This window comes from Rana temporaria, chromosome 4 (assembly GCF_905171775.1).
Source record: "Rana temporaria chromosome 4, aRanTem1.1, whole genome shotgun sequence".
In the NCBI taxonomy this organism is placed as follows: domain Eukaryota; kingdom Metazoa; phylum Chordata; class Amphibia; order Anura; family Ranidae; genus Rana; species Rana temporaria.
In genome coordinates, this window is record NC_053492.1 from 123,524,064 (window position 1) to 123,544,643 (window position 20,580).

General features: G+C 43.1%; 1 protein-coding gene across 1 annotated transcript; it reads right to left on the reverse strand.

The window, feature by feature from the left end:
* Positions 1-1,479: 1,479 nt before the first annotated feature.
* Positions 1,480-17,574, reverse strand: LOC120936557 (G-protein coupled receptor 35-like). The gene is made up of 2 exons (XM_040349005.1): positions 17,076-17,574; positions 1,480-2,919 (listed from the first exon to the last, which is right to left on the reverse strand). The coding sequence occupies exon 2, from the start codon at positions 2,709-2,711 to the stop codon at positions 1,788-1,790; it is 924 nt and encodes a 307-aa protein (XP_040204939.1). The 5' UTR covers positions 2,712-2,919; positions 17,076-17,574; the 3' UTR covers positions 1,480-1,787.
* Positions 17,575-20,580: the final 3,006 nt, after the last annotated feature.

The window sequence follows — 20,580 nt, forward strand, 5'->3', positions numbered from 1 at the left end:
AAATTCTGTTCTTTACTAAATTACCATAAAATATTGTACAACATACCTCCCAGACTGCATTTGAAGAAACAAAATGAGCATTGAGGATTTATTTTATCCAGTCTTGATGGAATCGCATATCAGCTGGAGAATAGTTTGAAAACCGCTTCAGCTGGAGACCTAGTAACCCATACATGGGTCGAATTTCGAAAAAATGTTCTTTCAAAAATCTTATCTAAGAATTTTCATTCGTATTTCGCACCATTAGTGGGCTGCAGCAACAGCCGATTTTTGTGCGGCCATTAAATTTTGATAATTGGACATGTTGGAAATTATTTAGATACAATATCATTGATACGATGATCGTTCATTGTGTTCACATACGAGAACATTTTTCAATCTTGTTCCTTCTACAAATTTCATACGACCAGCCTAAATCGGATGCGACGGACGTGTACTAATGATTAGATTATTGAAAGATCTATCCGAATGCGGTATTTTTCGTACGATTTTCTCATCGTGTGTACGGGCCATTAGGCACCAGACATCATCCACACCAGCGTTTAGCCAGGCTGCTAAACTACTGATTTTTGCAGCTGGGATTGACAGATGTGTGCAGATAGCTGAGGCCACCAAGTTTCTTACTTTTCTTCTCTTAATTTTATCTTCTTTTTACAATATAAATCTGTTAGAGGCACATTGGAATATAATGGTGTTTTACCTTCATGGAGTTGATGATCTGATATTTTTATGTAACAAATTTGCTGATGGTTCTGTCAGCCTTTAACAAACATCTGAATGGCCAACTATTGTGTATTTTGTATGTCAAATTATACTATTTGGGCTGGATTCAGATACAAGATACGACGGCGTATCTCCAGATACGCCGTCGTATCTCTGAGTGCGGGCCGTCGTATCTATGCGCCTGATTTAGAGAATCAGTTACGCATAGATTTCACTAAGATCCGACCGGCGTAAGTGTCTTACACCGTCGTATCTTAGGCTGCATATTTATGCTGGCCGCTAGGTGGCGCTTCCGTATAGTTACGCGAGGAATATGCTAATAAGGTATTTACGCCGATTCAGAAACGTACGTCCTGCCGGAGCATTTTTTTACGTCGTTTACGTTAGGCTTTTTCCGGCGTAAAGTTACCCCTGCTATATGAGGCGTAGCTAATGTTAATAATGGACGTCGTTCCCGCGCCGAGTTTTGAAAATTTTACGTCGTTTGCATAAGTCGTTCGCGAATTGGACTTTGCATAAGTTACGTTCATGTCGAAACCAATGAGGCTTTGCGGCGTAATTTCGAGCATGCGCACTGGGATTCTTTCACGAACGGCGCATGCGCCGTTCACAAAAAACTTAAAATACGCGGGGTCAAGTGAAATTTAAATAAAACACGCCCACAACATCCCCATTTGAATTAGGCGGGCTTACGTTACGCCGCCATAACTTAGGGCGCAAGTTCTTTCTGAATACGGAACTTGCGCCCAAACTTACGGCGGCGTAACGTATCTGATATACGTTACGCCGGCAAAATGATAGACCATTCTATCTGAATCCAGCCCACTGTATTTAAACTCTGCCCCTTTAATAAGAACTGATTTGAATAAAATGTAAATTGGGCCTACAACTTTTTTGTCAGCTTTATATTGGCCAGCAAACTTACTGTTTGAAATCATCAAAATCATCAAATTATATTTATGACTTGATTTTGCTTCTTTTGTATCTTCTGGACCTCAGATCCCAATTGTTCAGGTAGCTTCCCATATAAATGACCAGTTTTTATAAGGACGCCATTCGTGAGCTCATTTGTGACAACAGAAGGAGCTGCACTTTGGAGAAATTTGTATTGGTTTAGAGAGAGCATTTCGAAATTCAGTGGCTGCAAAGTAATAACACACGGTGTCCAGGACACAGTTAGCATTAGCAATGATTGTTACCATATTTATGAAGACACTTATTGATTTAAGACTATGGCAGGGTGCATGGTTGCTTTCAGCAACATAGCGTACTATGTATCCCACATGGATTGGCAGGAAACAGACCACAAAAATCACAAAATTAGAGGCAGTAATGTTCATTGCTTTCCTAAAGGCATGCTGCTCTTTGAGGTTCATTGGTGCTTTGACACGCAGATTTTTCATGACCCTTCCAAAACAAAAGCAGATGAATATCAATGGGAGAAGGAACCCAATCCCTGCAAGAACTAGGTTCAATTTATTGGGTTCTGTGCCCACCTTTATGAAACAGGTATTTGGATTTCCTGCCCCGGTTTGATACAGAATCCTCAGTATGCCAACAGTAATACATAGAGTCCAAAAGAAACAGCATGCAATAGAGGCTTTCATGGGGGACATAGAGCCTTTATACTTCAGTGGATAATTTATGGCCAAGTATCGATCAAAGGCAATGGCTGAGATTGTGAAAATGCTCACGTAAGTGTTTACAAAGTAGAAGATTGTTAGTGTTCTGCACAATCCAGTGTTGAGTTTCCATCCATATAAGAAATTATAGATTCTGAATGGAAAAGTTAATACAATCAAGATATCAGCAACCATCAGGTTCATTAGAAAAACAGTGGTTTCTGTCCTTTGCTGCATTCTACAACAAAAAATCCAGAGGGCAATGATGTTGAATGTGGCACCAAAGAAAAAAAGGAGTATATAAGTAATAAGGCTAAATACATTTAGAGGTGAATCCAGATTATCAACTGTAACAGAGCAATTCATCCTTACAAGACTCCAACACCAAGAAAAAAATAAAATGCCACTTGGGTAGGGTATTTAACAAGACCCTTACTTTACTCTTATTTCTTCAAATTGGCTGAACTAAGTTGTGCTTCCAAAGAAACAACCACAATGTATCTCTTTTCTTATTAATGTGATGACCTGTGGTTTACTAAAAATTCTTCAGAGTTCTCACAAAGTTCAAATTTATCTGAAAAGCAAAAACAAAATTATTTGTGCGTTAGTGTAAAAGGTGATAATCAAAATGCACAGTAGTATTCAAACAAATCCAATCTAAAGTAAACCTGTGTCAGGATCACAAACACTTATTTTCAACAAGTAATTAAAGCACTTTAACCCTTATGCTGCAGTGGGGGTATTTTACACAATCTGTGCGAAGTCAACTGTCAGATGTCAGGTGGAAGTGCACCCCAGTACATTTACCACTCCCATCTTTGGGCCTTGGAACCCCATGACGGGTGCTGCTGGGTAGAACAGTAAACGTTTGTGCACTGATCTCCCCTACCTATTAGCTACCTGGAAGTAACATGTATTACATCACTTACTAGTTTAGTGATTGAAAGTTGAAGAGACTCCTGATGTCTCATTAAAGAGATGATGGCAAAACCAAATAGTATCTTATAGAGGATCTTTGAGTAGTTTAGTGTTAAAAAAAAGAAATAATTGTTTTCAATATAGTTACACCCCCTCAAAAAAAATATAGTTACACCCCCTCTTAACCACTTAAGACCCGGACCAATATGCAGGCACTGCGCTGCTTTAACTGGTAATTGCGCGGTCATGCAATGTGGTACCGAAACAAAAATTTTGCGTCCTTTTCTTTCCACAAATAGAACTTTCTTTTGATGGTATTTGATTTTGATTTTTGGCGATATAAACCAAAAAAAAAGAAAATTTTGAAAAAAATTATATTTCTACTTTTTGTTATAAGAAAAATCTAATAAACTCAATTTTAGTCATACATTTAGGCCAAAATGTATTCAGCCACATGTCTTTAGTAAAAAAAATCACAATAAGCGTATATTTATTGGATTTCACAAAAGTTATAGCGTCTACAACCTAGGGTACATTTTCTGGAATTTACACAGCTTTTAATTTATGACTGCCTATCTCATTTCTTTAGGTGCTAAAATGGCAGGGCAAATGACCCCATTTTGGAAACAAGACATCCCAAGCTATTTGCTGAGAGGAATGTTGAGCCCATTGAATATTTAATTTTTTTTCCTCAAGTGATTGAATAATGACAAAAAAATAAAAAAATTACAAAAAGTTGTCACTAAATGATATATTGCTCACACATGCCATGGACATTTGTTGAATTACACCCCAAAATACATTCTGCTGCTTCTCCTAAGTACTGGGATACCACATGTGTGGGACTTTTTGGGAGCCTAGCCGCGTACGGGACCCCGAAAACCAAGACAGCCTTCAAGATTTCTAAGGATATAAATTTTTGATTTCACTTCTCACTACCTATAACTACCTATCACAGTTTTGAAGGCCATAAAATGCCAAGATGGCACACAACCCCCCAAATGACCCCATTTTGGAAAGAAGAAACCCCAAGCTATTTGCTGAGAGGCAAGTTGAGCCCATTAAATATTTAATTTTCTTGCCCCAAGTGATTGAATAATGACCAAAGAAATTCAAAATTTACAAAAAGTTGTCACTAAATAATATATTGCTCACACATGCCATGGGCATATGTGGAGTTACACCCCAAAATACATTCTGCTGCTTCTCCTGAGTACGGGGATACCACATGTGTGGGACTTTTTGGGAGCCTAGATGCATACGGGACCCCGAAAACCAAGCACCGCCTTCAAGATTTCTAAGGGCATACATTTTTGATTTCACTCCTCACTACCTATCACAGTTTTGAAGGCCATAAAATGCCAAGATGGCACACAACCCCCCCCAAATGACCCAATTTTGGAAAGAAGTCACCCCAAGCTATTTGCTGAGAGGCATGTTGAGCCCATTAAATATTTCATTTTCTTGCCCCAAGTGATTGAATAATGACCAAAAAAATTCTAAATTTACAAAAAGTTGTCACTAAATAATATATTGCTCACACATGCCATGGGCATATGTGGAGTTACACTCCAAAATATATTTTGCTGCTTCTCATGAGTACGGGGATACCACATGTGTGGGACTTTTTGGGAGCCTAGCCGCATACGGGGCCCCAAAAACCAATCACCGCCTTCAGGATTTCTAAGGGCAAAAATGTTTGATTTCACTCCTCACTACTTATCACAGTTTTGAAGGCCATAAAATGCCAAAATAGCACAAAACCCCCCCAAATTACCTAATTTTGGAAAGTAGACACCCCATGCTATTTACTGAGAGGCATGGTGAGTATTTTACAGCTCTCATTTGTTTTTGAAAATGAAGAAAGAAAAAAAATATATATACAGTATATATATATATTTTTTTTTTTAATTTTCAAAACTTTGTGACAAAAAGCGAGATCTGCAAAAAGCGAGATTGTGCATAAAATGTCCTGGCATTTTATGCACAACATTTAGAAGCTTATGCCACACATCACATTAAAATAGTGGGTGTTGCAGTTTTTTTTCCACACAGTATTTGCGCAGAGATTTTTCAAACGCATTTTTTTGGGGGGAAAAATACACTTTTTTTATTTAATGCACTAAAACAGAAAGGTTTTAAATTCGGAAACCGTAAGTGGTTTCCATTCTTTGGCAAGAATGGACTGGGGATTAGCGGCGATGCAATTGCCAGCATATAAATTACTCTGGTCCACAATAGATCTATAGAGATCTTCCGTGAAAAACAGCAAATAAAAACAAGTGACGTAAAATCAGCTGATTCCACCTGAATAGTAAATAGAAAATTATTCAGCGCTGGAAAACAACACACAACTAAATAAATATACAAAAAATATATGCAGGCCAGCACTAAAGGTAAATTCAAAAAACACCTCAATAAAATATACAGTGAAAATAGTGCAGCGCAAAATTACATAATAATACTATAGTATAAAATAGAAAGTCCATAATGTGCTCTGGTGCAATATAAATAGTCCAATAGTAAAGGTAGGTGCAAAAAACACACAATCCAGGAGTGATGTTCAGGAAAGAAGAAACCTCCACCATATGGAAAGGATGGCCTCTCACCTTAATACCCAGACCAACAAAGGGTCAATCAGCATGAATATAGCACAGCAAGCTTCCTGTTCTCAGGGATGTCAGCAGTATGTAGAGACAAGATCTCACAACAGCAGCCAGATAAACAAATAAGATGGAAAAGTATAGGTAATCGGTCACTGGATAACCATTCTCTGTAAACTCTAGAGATGGCTGTGTGTGAAAATCCCATTAGATCACCAGTTTTTGAAATACTCAAATACAGGGCCGATCCTAGGGTCACATGCGCCTGGGTGCAGAAATATTTCTGGCGCCCCTACAAGGGCGTGGCCACCTTACTAACTCCTCTCACTTTACAAATGTTTCAATGGCAACGATTCAAACACAGAGATGCTCCCCTAAGGAGTTATCGTTACACTGGGATCCTCCCATGATCTCTTAACAATAAAAAAAATACAGAAAGAGAAGCAGAGTACTCTAATTGGACCTAGAAGGGGGGGGGTCTCTCTAATGGACACAGAGAGGGCCTCTGTTAGAGAGTCTGTTTAGAAAGAGCCCCCAGACATAATACAGGATATGGTCAGAGACTGCAGACATGGTACAGGAGATGGTCAGAGACTGCAGACATGGTACAGGAGATGGTCAGAGACTGCAGACATGGTACAGGAGATGAATGCAGCCTCACCAGTGCCCATCAAATGCAGCCTTATCAGTGCCAATAAAAATGCAGTCTACCATTGCTCTCCAATTGTAGCCTACCAGTGTCCACCAAATGCAGCCTTATTAGCGCCCACCAAATGCAGCCTTATTAGCGCCCACCAAATGCAGCCAGCCAGTGCCCACCAAATGCAGCCTAGCCAGTGCCCACCAAATGCAGCCTAGCCAGTGCCCACCAAATGCAGCCTAGCCAGTGTCCATCAAATGCAGCCTAGCCAGTGTCCATCAAATGCAGCCCGATCAGTGTGCAGCAATGCAGCCTGATCTGTGTCTAGCAATGAAGCCTGGCATGTGTCTGAATCTGGGATTTGAATATCCCAGCGCGACCCTGTCCTCCCCTCCCTCAGTCTGCCTCCTCCTCCAGTTGCTGCTGTAACAAAGTCCCAGCTCCTATAATTTACATCACACTGATTCAATTTACATAGTTACATAGTTACATAGTTACATAGTTAGTCAGGTTGAAAAAAGACACAAGTCCATCCAGTTCAACCACAAAAAAATAAACAAACAAAATAAAAAACACAATACAATCCCATACACCCAACTCCATACCCACAGTTGATCCAGAGGAAGGCAAAAAACCCCAGCAGAGCATGATCCAATTTGCTACAGCAGGGGAAAAAATTCCCTCCTGATCCCCCGAGAGGCAATCGGATTTACCCTGGATCAACTTTACCTACAAATCTTAGTACTCAGTTATTTTATGTACATTTAGGAAAGAATCCAGGCCCTTCTTAAAGCAATCTACTGAGCTGGCCAGAACCACCTCTGGAGGGAGTCTGTTCCACATTTTCACAGCTCTTACTGTGAAAAAACCTTTCCGTATTTGGAGGTGAAATCTCTTTTCCTCTAGACGTAAAGAGTGCCCCCTTGTCCTCAGTGTTGACCGTAAAGTGAATAACTCAACACCAAGTACACTGTATGGACCTCTTATATATTTGTACATGTTGATCATATCCCCCCTTATTCTCCTCTTCTCAAGAGTGAATAGATTTAGTTCTTCTAATCTTTCCTCATAGCTGAGCTCCTCCATGCCTCTTATCAGTTTGGTTGCCCTTCTCTGCACTTTCTCCAGTTCTCCGATATCCTTTTTGAGAACTGGTGCCCAAAACTGAACTGCATATTCCAGATGAGGTCTTACTAATGATTTGTACAGGGGCAAAATTATATCTCTGTCTCTGGAGTCCATACCTCTCTTAATACAAGAAAGGACTTTGCTCGCTTTGGAAACCGCAGCTTGGCATTGCATGCCATTATTGAGCTTATGATCAACTAAAACCCCCAGATCCTTCTCCACTACAGATCCCCCCAGTTGTACTCCCCCTAGTATGTATGATGCATGCATATTCTTAGTCCCTAAGTGCATAACTTTACATTTATCAACATTAAACCTCATCTGCCACTCAGTCGCCCAATTAGACAGAGCATTGAGGTCGGCTTGTAAATTGGCGACATCCTGCAAGGACGTTATTCCACTGCATAGCTTGGTGTCATCTGCAAAGACAGAAATGTTACTTTTGATCTCAGACCCAATATCATTTATAAATATATTGAAAAGTAAGGGTCCCAGCACTGAACCTTGGGGTACACCACTGATAACATTGGACCATTCAGAGTTAGAATCATTAACCACGACTCTCTGAATTCTGTCTTTCAGCCAGTTTTCTATCCATTTACAAACTGATATATTCAATCCTGTAGACCTTACCTTACACATGAGCCGTGTGTGCGGAACTGTATCGAACGCTTTTGCAAAATCCAAATATATCACGTCCACAGCCACCCCTCTGTCCAGGGTTTTACTTACCTCTTCATAAAAGGAAATCAGGTTTGTCTGACAACTTCTGTCTTTCATGAATCCATGTTGTCTGCTGCTTAAATAGTTTTTTTCCAGCAAGAACTCATCCATGTGGTCTTTTATTAAACGTTCCAGTATCTTCCCAACTATAGAAGTTAGACTAACAGGTCTATAGTTACTTGGTAAAGACTTTGTTCCCTTTTTAAATATAGGCACCACATTGGCTCTACGCCAATCCAGTGGTACTATTCCTGCCATTAAGGAGTCCCTAAATATTAGATACAGTGGCTTTGAAATGACAGAGCTCAACTCACCTAGGATCCGTGGGTGGATGCCATCAGGTCCAGGTGCTTTATCCACCTTTATTCTGTCTAAATATTTCTGGACCATATCACTTTTGAGCCATTGTGGATTTGGGGCTGTGTCACTCCCACCCCCATTTTGGACATGAGCTCCCCCATGCTCCATTGTATACACAGAGCTGAAGAAAGCATTTAATAAATTTGCCTTCTCTTTGTCCCCAGTCACCCACTCTAGATTATTTTGTAAGGGGCCTACATGCTGAGACTTCACCTTTTTACTATTAATATATTTAAAGATTTTTTTGGGGTTTGTCCTACTATCTTTTGCAATCTGTCGTTCATTTTGAATTTTTGCATCCTTGATTTCCTTTTTACATATCCTGTTATATTCTTTGTAACATTTAAACAACACTAGTGTTCCTTCATTTTTATATTTTTTAAAGGCTACTTTCTTATTGTTTATAGCTTTTTTAACTTTGACCGTGAGCCACATAGGTTTTATTTTTAGCCTTTTAAACTTATTACGCATGGGAACATACTTTGCAGTGAGGTTCCACACAGTCTTTTTGAAGAATTCCCATTTCTGTTCTGTGTTCATCTGTGCCAATAGTCCCTCCCAGTCCAAGTCCTGGAGAGCAGCCCTCATCCTTGGAAAATTTGCTCTCTTAAAATTTAGTGTTTTAATATTTCCTGTATGTATTTCTTGCTTATAGTTAACATTAAATGAAATCATGTTATGATCACTGCTACCCAGGTGTTCCTTTATCTGAACATTAGTAATAAGCTCTGCATGGTTTGAGATTATCAGGTCCAACAGAGCATCATTCCTAGTTGGGGCCTCAATAAACTGCACCATAAAATTGTCCTGCATTGGTTTTTAAATTTTTGTCCTTTAACTGTCCCAGAAGTGCCATTAATCCAGTCAATTTCTGGGTAGTTAAAATCCCCCATTATTATCACCGTCCCAGCCCTTGCAGCCCTTTCCATCTGTGCAAGGAGCTGAGTCTCCACCTCCTCATTAACATTGGGTGGTTTATAACAAACTCCAATGATTAATTTTGAACTACGCACATCTGTATGCAGTTCCACCCATAATGCTTCAGCCTCATCACACTCTCCATCAACCAGGTTCTCTTTCACGCTTGCTTTGAGGTCACTTCTCACATAGAGACAGACCCCTCCACCTTTCCTTTTTACCCTGTCTTTCCAAAAGAGAGCATAGCCAGGAATATTAATAGCCCAGTCATGTGAGGATTGAAGCCAAGTTTCAGCAATACCGATTACATCATAGCTCTCCTCATGCGCCAGAGCTTCCAACTCACCTGTTTTGCTTGGCAGACTTCTGGCATTGGTGAACAAACACTTAAATGTATTGTTACATTTTTCTCTGGTGTTTTTCATATAATTTATAGTAGTACAAATGGCACTATTATTTCCAATGGCTGTTTGCAACATGGGAACTTTCTTGTCACCTGCCATAACCCTCCCCCCATCTATCCCCATTCCACTCTCCATTAATGTCTGACCCCTAGCTGACCTGTGTGCCTGATGTAATTCTAGTTCACCCTCCCCCCTCAATGCTAGTTTAAATACTCCTCCAGCATTCCCATAAACCTCTCCCCCAGCACAGCAGACCCCCTTCCATTCAAGTGCAAACCGTCTTTAGCATATAGGTTGCACCCCAATGAAAAGTCAGCCCAGTGCTCTAGAAACCCAATTTGCCATTGGATCAGTGTTCCCCCTATCACTAGAGCCGGGACTTTGTTACAGTTGCTGCTGGAGGAGGAGGAATGGGCGGACCGAGGTAGGGGAGGACAGGTGCACCATGATGACAATGAGAACGGCGTTCCTGCTGTGAAAAAAGTAAAGGAACGTTGTTCCCATGCGTTCCTGCAGGACTCGAGCCCTGGGTGTTCACACCCATGCGATCCAATTCCTGACCGAATTTGCAGATCGCACTGCGATATGCAAACTGAGTTGGGGGTGCCATTAAGTTTTAATTGGCACTCCCAGCAGTTCACATGGGGCAGTGTGAACTGCTGGCAGGAGACATGTGATGTGGGAACCCCCAGTGGATTTGCAGGGTTCCAGCATTGCAGCAGTATGAACCGGCCCTTAAAGTGGAGCTCCACCCTCCACCTCCACTCCCACCCGTTGGAACCCTCCCCCCCTCCGGTGTCACATTTGACACCTTTCAGGGGGAAGGGGGGTGCAGATACCTGTCTAAAGACAAGTATATGCACCCACTTCCGGCCACACAGTCTGCGGGCAGGATGTCAGATCCCCTAGTTGTGTTCTGGGAAACACTCGGCTCCCAAAACACAGTGGAAGCCAGTCAGCACGGCGCATCGCGACTTGCGCATGCGCCGTAGGGAACCGGGCAGTGAAGCCGGAGCGCTTCACTTCCTGATTCCCTCACCGAGGATGGCGAGGGGGGGGCAGCAGAGTGACCATCGATCGCTCGTCCTCTGCTGCGGACGGGGCTGGACTCCAGGACAGGTAAGTGCCCTAATATTAAAAGTCAGCAGCTGAAGTATTTGTAGCTGCTGGCTTTTAAAAAATTTTGTTTCAGCGGACATCTGCTTTAATCCTAATGGCATGCTGCACTAGGAATCACACCCACACTGGAAACTGCTCCGCATTTGCGATTCCTGTGCGGGCTGCGACTCCAGAAATGATGGAGGGTCCTTTTGACCTTTTCTCTGTATTCAAGTAGGCACAGCAGCCCATACAGTATAAATGGGCTGCCATGCCCACACAAAACGCACCTTGCAGAGTCACATCAATGAGAATTAAAGGAAACCCCCCCCCCCCCTCTACCACTTAAGAACCTCCCACCCCCAAGCAAAACTCCCCACTGCAAAACACCACCCTCCCTCATATATTCCCACAATATTAACCCCCCTGTCTCCGATCACACCTCAAGGCGAAAATATCTCCCTCATATCTAATGCTAAAGAATATCTCCCTTCATTCAACAAACTTCCCACTCAGGAGCAAATCCATACCAATAACCACCCCCTGTAAACTTCTCTACAAGAAACTTACAGGGGGTCCTTCTCAAAAAGCAAACCCACCCCCTTTCCTTAACCTCCCCACTAAAATAAACTCCCCCAGGCAGGAATTCTCACCCCCTCCTTCCTCCACATAGAAAGTCCTACCTGACCTTATCTTCAGAAATCGGCACGGCAGAGAGGCAGGAAATCTTCTGCATCCCCGGTCTCCCTTCAGCTGTGTCAGCGCTGAGGAGGTGTCTAGGAGTTCCCTCGGCAGTGCGCCCTCATTGACAGATCTCTGACGATCCAGGAGGAGGAGGAGGGAGGGGAAAACGCAGCAAGCCCAGGCAGGGTTACATGCAGCCAGGGCTCCCAGTTCCATCTCACCCGCCCCAGCCGAGCCGACTCCATGTTAATGCAGCACTTCCGGGCTGCTCCTTGTGCAGGCTCTCTCCCCTGCTCTGATTGCTGACCAACGGTGCTCCTGACACTTTGGCGCCCCCTCCCCTCTGGCGCCTGGGTGCAGTGCACCCTGTGCACCCCGTCTGGGATCGGCCCTGCTCAAATACTTTGAACATGACACCAACAACCATGCCATGTTCAAAGTTACTTTAATGCCCTTTCTTCCCCATTCTGATGCTCGGTTTGAACTTCAGCAAGTCATCTTCGCCACGTCTAAGGGCTCTTTCACACGTCCGTTCCGTTCGTCCGTTTTTTGGACATCCGTTAACGGACCGCAATGCTTCCCTATGGGTTAACGTCCGTTAGCGGATGAGCATCCGCTAACGTCCGTTAGCATCTGTCTGCGTTAAGTTCCGTTTTTTTGGACGGAAGAAAACCCTATTTTTCTTCCGTCAGAAAAACGGATGATCCGTTTACCATCCGATCCGCTAACGCGGTGTGCGGCGTTTGGTATGAATCCTGAGGGGGAAGTCCCCGCCGGATTTTAAATAAAAATCCGGCATGGGTTCCCCCCTCAGGAGCATACCGGGCCCTTAGGTCTGGTATGGGTTGTAAGGAGACCCCCCCCCCATGCCGAAAAAACGGCGTAGGGGGTCCCTCTACAATCCATACCAGACCCGTATCCAAAGCACGCTACCCCGGCCGGCCAGGAAAGGAGTGGGGACGAGCGAGCGCCCCCCCCCCTCCTGAGCCGTACCGGGCTGCATGCCCTCAACATGGGGGGGTTGGGTGCTCTGGGGCAGGGGGGGGCACTGCGGCCCCCCCACCCCAGAGCACCCTGTCCCCATGTTGATGAGGACAGGGCCCCTTCCCGACAACCCTGGCCGTTGGTTGTCGGGGTATGCGGGCGGGAGGCTTATCAGAATCTGGGAGCCCCCTTTAATAAGGGGGCCCCCAGATACCGGCCCCCCACCCTAAGTGAATGGATATGGGGTACATCGTACCCCTACCCATTCACCTGGACGCAAAAAAGTTAATAAACACGACACAAGGGTTTTTAAAATAATTTATTAGTCTGCTCCGGAGGCCCCCCTGTCTTCTTTATTAGCTCTTTCACCAGGGGGGGCTTCTTCTTTGACGTCTTCGGGTGGGGGCGGGGGGTGGTGTGCTTCTTCTTCCACTATCCGGGGGGTCTTCTCCTCTCTCTGGGGGGTCTTCTTCTATGTTCGCCGCTCTCGGCTGTTGACTCGGCGCACCCCGGTTCTTCCTCCCGCTGTCCGGTGCCTTCTCCTTCAGTGCTGAACGTCTTCTTCTTCTTCTTCTGTGCTGTGACGTCATCTTCTTCTCTTCTCCCGATGTTGACACGTCGCCTCTTCTCGCTGCAATGACGGGTGCGCGGCTTGCATCGGACTTATATAGGCCTCACAGTCCCATCATGCTCCGTACCTACCCACGTGGGTAGGTATCACGTGGGTAGGTACGGAGCATGATGGGACTGTGAGGCCTATATAAGTCCGATGCAAGCCGCGCACCCGTCATTGCAGCGAGAAGAGGCGACGTGTCAACATCGGGAGAAGAGAAGAAGAAGACGACGTCACAGCACAGAAGAAGAAGAAGACGTTCAGCGCTGAAGGAGAAGGCACCGGACAGCGGGAGGAAGAACCGGGGTGCGCCGAGTCAACAGCGGAGAGCGGCGAACATAGAAGAAGACCCCCCCAGAGAGCGGAGAAGACCCCCCGGATAGCGGAAGAAGAAGCACACCACCCCCCGCCGAAGACGTCGGAGGAAACCCTCCGGGGGGGGCGCTTTTATAAAAGCGACCCCCCCCCCCGGCGGTGGAAGAGAACCCACCCGAAGACGTCAAAGAAGAAGGCCCCCTGGTGAAAGAGCTAATAAAGAAGACAGGGGGGGCCTCCGGAGCAGACTAATAAATTATTTTAAAAACCCTTGTGTCGTGTTTATTAACTTTAACTTTTTGCCTCCAGGTGAATGGGTAGGGGTACGATGTACCCCATATCCATTCACTTAGGGTGGGGGGCCAGTATCTGGGGGCCCCCTTATTAAAGGGGGCTCCCAGATTCCGATAAGCCTCCCGCCCGCATACCCCGACAACCAACGGCCAGGGTTGACGGGAAGGGGCCCTGTCCTCATCAACATGGGGACAGGGTGCTCTGGGGTGGGGGGGCCGCAGTGCCCCCCCCTGCCCCAGAGCACCCAACCCCCCCATGTTGAGGGCATGCAGCCCGGTACGGCTCAGAAGGGGGGGGGCGCTCGCTCGTCCCCACTCCTTTCCTGGCCGGCCGGGTAGCGTGCTTTGGATACGGGTCTGGTATGGATTGTAGGGGGACCCCCTACGCCGTTTTTTTGGCGTAGGGGGGGTCTCCTTACAACCCATACCAGACCTAAGGGCCCGGTATGCTCCTGAGGGGGGAACCCATGCCGGATTTTTATTTAAAATCCGGCGGGGACTTCCCCCTCAGGATTCATACCAAACGCCGCACACGTGTAGAATTGGCGGGAATCCAAGTCGGATCTCCCGTCGCTTCTATGACGTGCTTGCTGGAATGTGCTTTTACTATTCCAGCGAGTGCGAGATGTCGGCACCCTGTCGCCGAGAATCAGCGCGATGCCGTTGTGCTAAAAACACATTCTCGGCGGCAGGCACTGTATGTAAAAAGCCCCCCCAAAAAAAACGGATGGAAAAACTGACGAAAAACTGATGGAAAAACGGATCAACTGATGAAAAAAAAACTGATCTAAAAAACTGAGCTGACGTGTGAAAGAGCCCTAAATGCCTAAATGCATTGATTGGCTGATTAGCACTTTGTTTTACAAAGCAATTGAACATGTGTACCTAATAAAGTGGCCAGTGAGTGTATATTCTCCACTAGGAAGTATGACAGGCAGAGAACTCAGATGCTCTATAATAGAAAGTGCCTAAAGATGGACTTTCTTGGTGGGATCACCAGGTAATATTTTAATGAAAGTTGAATGTTTAAAATGAGTAATTAGGTTTAGATCAATGCAATATGTGATGACATATGGATGTCAAACTTGCAGGTGTTCCAAGCCCTGAATAACACAATAGCCGTTGCCAACACACAACTGCCTGTACATTTTATTCCAGCCTGTGACTTTAATCTTTAAACAAAAGCCCTATTAAAAATAGTTGACATTCCTGCCTGATAAAGAAAGATTTCATTCTCAGCTATTGAACAATAGTTGCAAGTGCTATTAACTGGCCAATACACATTTTCATTAAAGTGTAAATCTATCAAACACTGGTATACTATCAAACACTGGTAAACACTGGACACAAACTGGAGGGTCGAGACACCCATTGGCTGCGTATAGCATTTGGTAATTATAGCTGTTTCCCAGTTCCACTTAACATGTAGTCACTTTTTCACCACTGAGTTCTGCACTGTGTAAAATGATAAAGTTCCTGACACTGTGGCAGATTAGTTTCTAAGAACTCGGGGACCTAGAGTTTGTGGCTGGAATCCTCCATAGATCTAATAAGCTGGATGATCATTTACCCTACAGAAGTCTACCCACATTTTAAATATCGCTTTATGATAACACTGGTGAACAGTGTGGGAACTTAATGACTGGATACTATGGCCCGGATTCACGTAGAGCTGCGCATCTTTAGACCGGCGTAGCGCATCTCATATGCGCTACGCCAACGTAAATCAGTGAGGCTAGAACAGTATTCACAAAGCACTCGCTCCCAAACTTGCGCCGGCGTAACGTAAATTGGCCGGCGTAAGCCTGCCTATTTCAAAGTAGAAAGGTAGTGGGCGTGATCTATTAAAATGAAGCGTGACCCCATGTAAATGAAGGGCCGAACGAACGGCACATGCGCGTGCATGCTGAGAATCACGTCTCATATACTCCCTAAGATACGACGGCTCAATGCCTACGACATGAACGTAACCTACGCCCAGCCCCATTCACGTACGACTTACGTAAACAACGTAAAATACGACGTCTGTTCCTTTGCATGGGCTGTGCCTCCTATATGGTGGTTTAACTTTACGCCTTACGTAAACGGCGTAGATTACAGCGACGGGCGCAAGTACGTTCGTGAATCAGCGTATCTCGGTCATTTGCATATTCAACGCGTAAATCAATGGAAGCGCCCCTTGCAGCCAGCGTAAATATGCGCCCAAGATACGACGGCGTAGGAGACTTACGTCGGTCGGATGGAGCCAAAATTCAGGCGTATCTTATTTCAAGCATCAGGCACATAGATACGACGGCGCATCAGTGAACTTACACGGCGTATCAGAAGATACGTCGGCGTAAGTCTGAATCCAGCTATTTGAGTTGAGTGTAGCCATCATTTCTGCTTATGGGTCTAACCTATATATTGTGGAGTCTAACCCTAGTACTGTAACACACCATTACTGATGCTCAGGAGTCAGACATTTTATATGTACTTTATTGATTAATAAAGATAAGCATTACATCTTGTAGAAACAAAAGATTGTTTGAACATGTAAGCTGTGAAGTAATCTTTATAAAATATTACTCTGAAAACCATATGATAATTGTTTGATTGTGGCAAACTATAAAATAAAACACAATGTGCTTGTGATTACTATCGTATATTCACAAGTAATGTGGTCTTTCTGAGAAAATAATTCTAAGTTCTTAAATGATACCGTTGATTTGCTGTGTGAATGGTCACCTCAAATCACCCAAAAATGAACACATGTTCGAAGACTTTAAATGAAAAAAATAGTTTTTAGGAGATGCCACTAATGAGCATAAAAACTGGAGGCCTATGCCAATCCCAATTGAAAGAATTTACAATTTACAAATGCCCGTACAATCCCTGGGGCACTTCCCCTGTAAACATGTTCGAAGACCCAAGATCATTTGAGATTCATTTTCTTTGTGGCTTCATTTTTGTGTGTTGGGATAATAATTGGCAGGGCTCATGTCATCCTAGACAATTTTGAAATCCTCATTGATACAGAAAAATGTATTCAATTCTTCCTCTCACTTACCTCTTCTTTTAACCTGACAATTGTACCCCCATGTCCTGTTCCACACGTTTACATTAAGTGTATTTTAGTCTTTATATCTCTGAGGTGGCTAATAGTGAAGTACTCCTTTTCCTTCCTTTTGATCATTGTTTCCAACCACAAACACGTCTATCTCTTCCTCTATATCTTTTAACGCAAATGCTGAACATCAAGATAAAAAAAATAGCCCTGTATCTTAAAATCAGTCAAAAATACTGTACACACATCAGGGACTATTCTGAATATAAAATGATCATATAAGTAGGGTGTTTTTAGTCCCAGTAAAACAAAATTATATAGCCATAGTTACAAGCTTACATAATTAGCTTGGTTAAAAAAAACCCACTAATGATCACCTCCGTAGAACAGGTCACACTATGTAGAAAGGGCCTGGTATGGACTGGGGGAGACCCATGCCAATTTTTTCTTTGATTTGTATCAATATTACCAGAGGAAAGAAATACTTTACAGCCGCAAGCAATTTTCAATGACATATTTTCCTTTAGAAATGTCATTTTGCTGCAGCACTGTAAAACACATCAGAAAGATGTGCCACTTTACAGGCAGACTAAGGAGACCCCCCAATCACAATATTTAAAGGAATATTTCATGTTTATTGTTACATTTTAAGCATTATTAAAATCACTGCTCCTGAAAAAACAACAAAAACTTTTTTTTTTTCATTGATACATGTCCCTGGGCAGTACCTGGGTCCCCATTACACTTTTTATCGCAATAACTTGCATATAAGCTTTAATATTAGCACTTTTTATTTTTCATGATCGTGTCCCATAGACTTTAATAGGGTTCGCACACATTTTTTGTCTGTTCACATGTTGTGGTACGAACCGAACCGAGGGGTGTTCGGCGCATCCCTACTAAATACCTCGGGGTGTCTACTTTTCAAAAAGGGGTAATTTGGTGGGTATTTGTGCTTTCTAGGCATTTTAGAGCCTTAAGAAATGAGACAGGCCTTCAGTACATCAGGACTGATCAGTTTTCTAATATATATATATATATATATATATATATATATATATATATATATATATATATATATAAAATCATAGTTTTCACACAAAGTAAATAATATATGGTGAAACCTTGGTTTACGAGTAACGTGGTTTACGAGCATTTTGAAAGACGAGCAACTTTTTTATTTTTTATTTTCCTTGATCTGAGAGAGCTGTCTTCATATACAAGCGTTTTTTATGTCAGCGTGAGGAGAAAAAAAAAGATTACCGAGCTTCTGTTTACATCACCTGATCAGCTGTCATTGGCTGACAGCTGATCACGGGATCGGCCCCTTACTCCCATCTGTGATCACCCGAGTCTCAGTGACTCATGATTACAGCACGCGCCCTGCAGGGGGTGCGTTGGGAGCATGCAAAAGAGTGGACATCTATTGGCGGCCTCCCGGTAAAGTAGGTCCACGCTGTAGCCGACACTGAGATGTCATCATTCTCAGGGGCCCCTGCAACTGAACTTTGTAGCAACATTCGTCTGGAGGTAATTTATTATTACATATATATAAATATACCCAGGTATATGTGGACAATGGCACTGGGACTGAGTCCTTTGCAGATAACACCTGTTTGTACATTGGATGTATGTACTGCTTTCAATCTTTTCTTGTATAAAGCTTGTATTATTCCCATATTGGAGTGCTTACAGTTAATGTTATATGTGGGTTGCAGCAGTTTCTCTGTGATCAATTATTTTGATTAGATTACAGATTAATTTCCCATGAAGGTAATTCACTCTGTTTACAGAGGCCCTGTCGTGGGTGGAGGCATTGCTAACTTTATTATCATACCCACTTTTCGACTTAGTGAAGGTTCTGGTTCTCTTATTTACCTACAGGTTTAGCACAATATCCTGTTTGGGGAGGGCTATTTCTCATAACCCCCCCAAAAGAGGGCTAGAGTATGATTGGAGAATTTTCAGGAGCTATTGTTATGGCTTTTGAGCAGCTGCATTATATATAAAACTGCCAAATAAATAAAATATGGCAAATGGATGGAGCATTTTGTTAATTATCTCTCTGCTCCCCCAAAATCCAATTTCCTGCTCATGAGATTGGCTCACTGCTTTTTTACATTAATGTAAGGACCACCGGCGGAGAACCCAGAAAGAAGAGGATTGGGGCTGCTCTGTTGCAAAACCATTGCACAGAGCAGGTGCAGTGCCTTGGAAAAGTATTCATACCCCTTGAAATTGTCCACATTTGTCACGTTACAACCAAACGGAAATGTATTTTATTGGGATTTTATGTAATAGACCAACACAAAGTGACACATAATTGTGAAGTGGAATGAAAATGATAAATGGTTTTTAACACTTTTTACAAATAAATATGTGAAAGAGTGTGGCATGCATTTGTATTCAGCCCCCCCTGAGTCAATCTGTCCTTTGTAGAAATACCTTTCGCTGCAATTACAGCTGCAAGTCTTTTGGGGATGTCTCTACCAGATTTGCACATCTAGAGAGTGAAATTTTGCCCATTCCTCTTTGCAAAATAGTTTAAGCTCTGTCAGATTGGATGGAGAGTGTATGTGAACAGCAATTTTCAAGTCTTGCCAAAGATTCTCAATTGGATTTAGGCCTGGACTTTAAGGCTGCATTCACAATATAACGCGGCGTACGCAGCGTATTTTGCCGCGATTTGTAAACTTTTTTTTTTTTTTTGACCAAACATTTTACATTGATGTCTATGCCGAACGCCGAAAGCCGCCTGAAAAAAAGGGTCCGGGACTTGTTTTCAGGCGGCAGGCGTACGGCGTTTCGGCGTTCGGCGTGAGATGTGAACCATCTCATAGACATCAATGTAAATTCGCCCCTCCAGCGGCACGAGCGTCGCGCTTCAGGCGTATATACGCCTAGGTGTGAATGGGATCTAACTGAGCCATTCTAACACATGAATATGCTTTAATTTAAACATTCCATTGTAGCTCTGGCTGTATGTTTAACCACTTACCCCCCGGACCATATTGCTGCCCAAAGACCAGAGTACTTTTTGCGATTCGTGACTGCGTCGCTTTAACAGACAATTGCGCGGTCGTGCGACGTGGCTCCCAAACAAAATTGGCGTCCTTTTTTTCCCACAAATAGAGCTTTCTTTTGGTGGTATTTGATCACCTCTGCGGTTTTTATTTTTTGCGCTATAAACAAAAATAGAACGACAATTTTGAAAAAAATGAATATTTTTTACTTTTTGCTGTAATAAATATCCCCCAAAAATATATAAAAACACATTTTTTTTCCTCAGTTTAGGCCGATACGTATTCTTCTACATATTTTTCGTAAAAAAAAAATCGCAATAAGCGTTTATTGATTGGTTTGCGCAAAAGTTATAGCGTTTACAAAATAGGGGGTATTTTTATGGCATTTTTATTAATATTTTTTTTTACTAGTAATGGCGGCGATCAGCGATTTTTTTTTCGGTATTGCGACATTATGGCGGACACTTCGGACATTTTTGACACAT